At 38.2% G+C, this 6,000-nt stretch overlaps 1 protein-coding gene across 2 annotated transcripts in view; it reads left to right on the forward strand.

Annotated features, from left to right (window-relative positions):
* Nucleotides 1-1,957, forward strand: part of SLC28A3 (solute carrier family 28 member 3) — a 75,434-nt gene extending 73,477 nt beyond the window's left edge. For both annotated transcript variants that reach the window (XM_084628527.1, XM_084628528.1), the window contains one exon: nucleotides 858-1,957. In XM_084628527.1, coding sequence (XP_084484653.1) covers nucleotides 858-984 — 127 coding nt within the window. In that variant the 3' untranslated portion in view covers nucleotides 985-1,957. The remainder of the gene's footprint in view (nucleotides 1-857) is intronic.
* The last annotated feature ends 4,043 nt before the right edge of the window (nucleotides 1,958-6,000 follow it).

The raw sequence follows: 6,000 nt of genomic DNA on the forward strand, positions 1-6,000 counted from the left end.
AATGTGATCTTGCAGAGCGCCCTGCAGGATTTGTGGAAATTTTAAACTTCCAGCTGAAATTTCTCTCTTTCTAATACAGACCTAGGTCACAGTCCTAACATTAATTTTCTATTTTTGTTATTTTAAGATTTCTAAATATGTTTCTAGCTTGGATGACTTTATATGAGAAGTAGCTTTCAATATTGCATATGCAATGGGAAAGATGACCATATTTTCAAAATCAAAACCCTGTATGCTTTTATGATGACATTTTTATGGTTACAAAAACTCATAGGCAAAAGTACACAGTTTCGTTTTTTTAAACTAGTATGTTGGTCCCATTACCACCAGCTTCTTCTGTCTAAATGCATGTTACTTGGAGAGGAGGACTTTTTCCTGTAACTTAGTGTTCTGAATGAGTTTATTATAAAACATATGTGGCTAACATTTACTTAGAGCAAAAAATCCAGCTCTGCTGGGGTCCTCCCTCATTGGCATACTCCAAGCAACGTTCATCACACTGAATGTTCATTCCACTTGATTCTTTGTTCCTGGTAAACACAGAGCGAGTTCTACTCAGTATAATGATATTGAGCAGACAGTTTAAAGATTAAAAAAAAATCTGATTGAAAAAAATTAAACAGTGGAATGTTTCAGGTGTCCTGGAAGAATTTCCTGGGGCACAGGAATTTCATATGGAAACTTAGGACTGCCCCAATAAAACCAGGACGTATGGTCACTTTAGCATTGCAGGGGTTTAGAACTGTCTATTTTAAGTCCTATTTCAAGTATGATAATTTAACATTCTAAACCCCCTAGCCAAAATATGTACATTGTGAAAATAGACCTGACTTCCTTTTTTTCCCCTCCTTCACCAGCACCAGTGCAAACAATTCTCAAGAGATCTTCTTAGGAGGAAACTACAGCCTACGCTCCTTGAGAGGATGTTGCCAAATACTGGACTCTCCCACTTTTAATTGCAGTTGGACCACTCCATTATTTTGAACTGGGACTAGTTATAACCAAGTGGCTGGAATAAGGTCACATCTCTTTGTTGGACAGGGGGAAAGAAATGAAGAGTGGAGAAATCTTTTTCTACTTAAGGAATGTGCAAAAGTTTGAGCCTTAGTTTTCTTTCACACCAGTACAACTCCTTTGATTTGAGTGGAATGACTCCTAAATTACTCTGACAACCAGGCCCAGACAACCGCATCAGTTCTCCAGTCATGAAATCAGCCTGAAGAGAACATGAGAACTACCATCATGGGCCTAGCTGCTGGATCTGATTCCCCTCTTTCTTGCACCAGTATAAATCAGGGTAACTCCACTGAATCTGATGGAGCCTCTCTAGTCCAAAACTGCTGTGAGGGGAGAATCGGGCCCAGTGCATTGGTAGCTGTTCAGGTTTGAGTCATAATTTTCCTTTATATTCAAAATTGTCATCTACTGCCACTGGTATTTCTTCTTTTTATAATATTGAGTCTCAAGTTTTTTACTATGCTAAGACAAATGTCCTTGTTTGCTGTTTGAAATCTCTGTAGCGGGATTCTTCGTGCTCTTGTAGAAAGATGGTAACTATATAATTGGAAAGGTCCACTTGTGACTTAATTACCAAATCAGATGAGATTCCAGGCGAAATTCATTGTATTATCACTACTGGTTCCTTTGTTACTGCAATTCTGAGAACTGATTCTGGTATCACATCAGGCTAAATCAGAAGTAACTCCATTGAAATCAATGTTAAGTTCATGTAAATCCTGTGTGAATGACACCAGAATCTGGCCTCTGCTCTGCAGGGCACTGACATGGGGAGAACATCTGTGAGTCATGAACACCGGAATTACCACGAAAAAAGAATAATCTGTCATCATTATAAAAATCCTTCTTTTGGGAGAACTAGCTCATTTTATTAGTCATCTGGCTGTATATATTTTATTAAAATGTGTTGAGATTAAATTGACAGAGCAGACTAAAATATTTTGTGCCTTTTCATAATAAAGCTATTCTATATTTTAGAGATCTGGGTTTGTTTGTTTTTTACTTATTTAGAGAAAATGATGATTAGCCTATGTCAAGAGTTTTCTTTTAAAAAAAAAAATGAAGAGTATGTGTGTCATGATTTAGCCCTCTTTTTACATAAGTTACACCAAGGTCTTTTGAGCCTGAAAACATTTTCATGGAGTTTACTTTTTTAAAGCGTGTAGTATATATTTCCACAGCACAAGACCATATTAATGCCAAAGATGTTAGCTACAAAGCTAAAATGAAGAATTTAAATATTAATTAATAAGGAAATTGTTGGTTGAGATTCCTACACCAACCTTAACTCATATAGGTATGGGATAAGTCAACCAGTTCTACCAAAATAAGAACTACCAAACCCTTCACTTTTCCATCTAAACACCTGAGAACCTGTTTTTGGCAATCCTGATTGGGTCATTAAATTTTTATCCTTACATGGCTATGTCAAGACCTTAGGCCACTGCTGCTAGTGCTATTTTCATTGAATTTATGATAATCACTTCTGATTCTAGGTTCCTTAAGAAAAGTGTCCACATTCTGTAAAACTGAGGAGGAAGAGTGTGTATAAAAGGAAGGATGTTTATTATCTCAGCCCCAACACAAACAACAAATGTCAGTGTTGGCATCTCTCATTTTATTGCAAGGGCTCATATACTTGCTGTTTGTTTTCTTTTAAAGCCCCAACTGCTAGAATCAGGAGATTGCAAGAGAATCTCAGCTTTTTCTTTTTTAAGGTGGGTTTATAGCCTAAAGTAAGGTTGCAGATGAAAGCTTGAAAACATCAAATAAGCTCACCCTAAAGGCTCGAAAACCAAAAGGAAGGGGAAAAAATGATTTTAGCCCGATTTATTCAATCTCATGATTTTTAGTGGAGCCTGACTTGTGATTTTTGAAAGTTTAGGGTTACTGAAATGTAGAAACATATACTGTTAATAAACAGTAAATCAAAAACATTAGCTATACAGAAAAGCAAAGTCAGAGCTACTTCTGAAATCTTTCCTAGGTAGCAATGGGACTTGGGACCAGAAGTAACATTCCTCCAAACTTCCCTGATATAGAACCTCTTTTCCTATCAATGAGAGAGGAATCCTGTTTAATAGGACCCACAGACTCTCTCTACCTCTGGTTATTTCCTAGCATGCTCCTCTCCACTTCAGCCTTCTAAAATGGCTGACATTCTTGTGGCTGCATTTCCAAGCCTGGCTTGTAAGACCACTCTCTCCAGTAAAAGTACACAAGTGGTAAGTCCCTTCCCACTGTCAAAAATGACTCCTGTATGACTTGAGGGAGTAATCTTTTTACCACCTGGTTGATTTAGCATGTTCCCTTCCTACAGGAGTTTTCTACTGTTCTGCTTGCTTCTAGGCAAACAGATCAGTTACCTGGCCTGTACATTGAATTAAAGGAATCTAGTGACAGAGAGGTATTCAGCCCACCCCTGTTCTAGAGCTTTTAAGACAGAACAAGGGATGCAGAGAGAACAGAAGGAACTTGTTATCAAGGACCCTCATGCTTTGAAAAGACCACTTTCTGTCAATGACAATCTCCACTGTCAGAACTTTCTGTGGTAGTGGTGTGACACAACGTGCTAAGGAAGCTCTAAATCTCACATATTCTAGGGCTAACCCAATAAACTGGGAAAGCCCAGAGCAGGCCAAATTTCTAACAGCATAGCTGCCAACAGTCCTGCTTTCCTCAGAGGGTCCGGAATTTCATAAACAGGTGGTGCTAGTCTCCTAACCACAGTCCCAGGATGTTTAGAAGCTCAGGCTCCTTTGGTCATAGCATTTCTTGAGTCATTCAGCATGCACATTGTCACACAGCAAACATCAGTCTGCTGGTTATCTTCTAAAACAGAAAGAGGAGGGTGGGGAAATATATATATATACACACACACACAGAGTATATATTTCTGGATTATTGCCATACTGTTCCTGCTTTTTAAAATGGTTGGTGTGAAAATCAGTGATTGTTGTTAATCATTAAACCATGGCAGTGTATGAATTATTGTGGAATAATTCACACTAACTATGGCATTGGTAGGCACAAAGCTAAATAATAATACCTCACTCTTACATAGCACTTTTCGTCAGTGGATCTCAAAGCATTTTACAGATGAAGAAAGTGAGGCACAGAGCGGTAATAAATAAATGTTTTTTAAAAAAATCAAATTGCCAATAATACTTTGTATAGCACTGTTCATCTAAGTATCTCAAAGCACTCTTCAAATGACATCTAATTAAGTATCTCAGAGGATGCAATGAGACCTAAGTAGTAGTATCCCCAGTTTAGTTCCCCCACACAAGGGAAGGTTGCAACTTTATCCTTCTGTGTTACTGACAGACCAGAATATAAAGTGTTGGATCTAATTCAAGTGCTTTGTTAAAATAGGCTCAGTTATATCATGTTTGCTAACTACGAGATGCAAGGATGTATTCCAAGACCCTGAGGAGTTCTGTTATGTAGTATGGTTACGAAATTAGCTCAGCTAGTCAGTTGAGTGACTAATTCCAGCAAACGTATTAATACTTTTTATAATGCAAAAGGAATATATAATCAAAGGAAATTCCTTTCATTTTAACACAAGTTCTCTCTGGGCACAATCTAACAACGCACTTAAGCGTCTGTGTAGCTTTAAGCACATGAATAATCCCATTTTAAATCAAGAGGACTATTCACATCCTTAAAATTATGGATGTGTTCAAGCATTTTGCTAGATCAAGGCCTCTGTGAATATCAAAAACCAGGAAATAATTTATATTACCGGATAATTGTTACACAGAAAATAATCTGAGTAAAAAAACAAATGCTAACATTTATTTTTTGCGTTAGAATATTGTTAGCCCTTTTTGACCTCAGCAGTTAGTCAATCTGGGGGGAAATGGTGGGTTGTTTTGGTTAGTAGGAGAGATTCAAGGTGGAGTCAGGTATTTCTCTGAGGTAACCCTTTTTGTTTACAAAGAGTGTACATAAAGTCCTGTTTCCTTCAACACAATAGTTTCTTCATTTACATTTCCAAACATCTTTCAGCCAAAAGCACTCTCTCTAACTTCCCCCACCATCCTCAGGATCACACTAATAGGGCTGTGTCTTTGGCTTTCTGCTGCTTCTTTTGTATTTCAGTTTTCTGATTCAATAAAAAAAAACCAAAACCTCAGTTGCTTTTTACATTTAACCTGAATGAAAGGCAGCTGTTACACCCACTAAATTCATTGAAGTTTCATCCAACCCATAACAACGTATTGTATCATCATATAAGTATTGTGTGCTACAGACGCTCTTAAAATATCCTTGTTGTGAAAACTTTGGGCCAGCTCCTACAGTTCTTATGCCTGAGCAGGGCCAGCCCACAACATTTTGGCACCTGAGGCAGGGAGCTCAAATGTCTCCCCCATGCCACCTTGCTTGGGCCAAAACTGGCATTTTTATCTGATTGAATAATCAAAGTGATGCTTTGTGCCTTCTTGGTTGCAAAGATTTGAACTGCCTCCTGAAGGTCCACAGTCTGGGCCAGCTCAAGCTCTATTGAGATGGTTGCAAGACCAACCAGCCTCTCCTGTGTCATTGTGGAGCATAAATGTGTTTTTATTAACTTCAGCTTGGAGAAGCTGCGTTCTCCACTGGCAACTATTACAGAAAGTGTTAGCAGTATGTGCAGAGCAACAAAAGCATTTGGAAAAAGGGTAGTCATCTTCTTTGGGCACATATATTCTAGAACAGCCTTTGGAGTTGATCCTGCTGAAATGTATCTTGAAAGGGCTTTCAGTTCATCACCTAAATCACTCGCATCAATATCACGCATGTCATCATGTGTCAACACCGTCTCTAGTGCCCTGCATTGCTGGTGTAGGTCTTCTTCAGGTATAGTGAGGAGTTTTGGAATTTCAAACAACATCCCAAATATACTGCTGTGTTCCTTGAGCTGCATGAAATGTGCTTCAACTGACTGTATTGCACAGTCTAGCACCTGGTTAAAGGGTTCAACTTTGAATTGTTGTT

Source organism: Lepidochelys olivacea, assembly GCF_965140295.1.
Source record: "Lepidochelys olivacea isolate rLepOli2 genome assembly, chromosome: 5".
NCBI classification, from domain to species: Eukaryota; Metazoa; Chordata; order Testudines; family Cheloniidae; genus Lepidochelys; species Lepidochelys olivacea.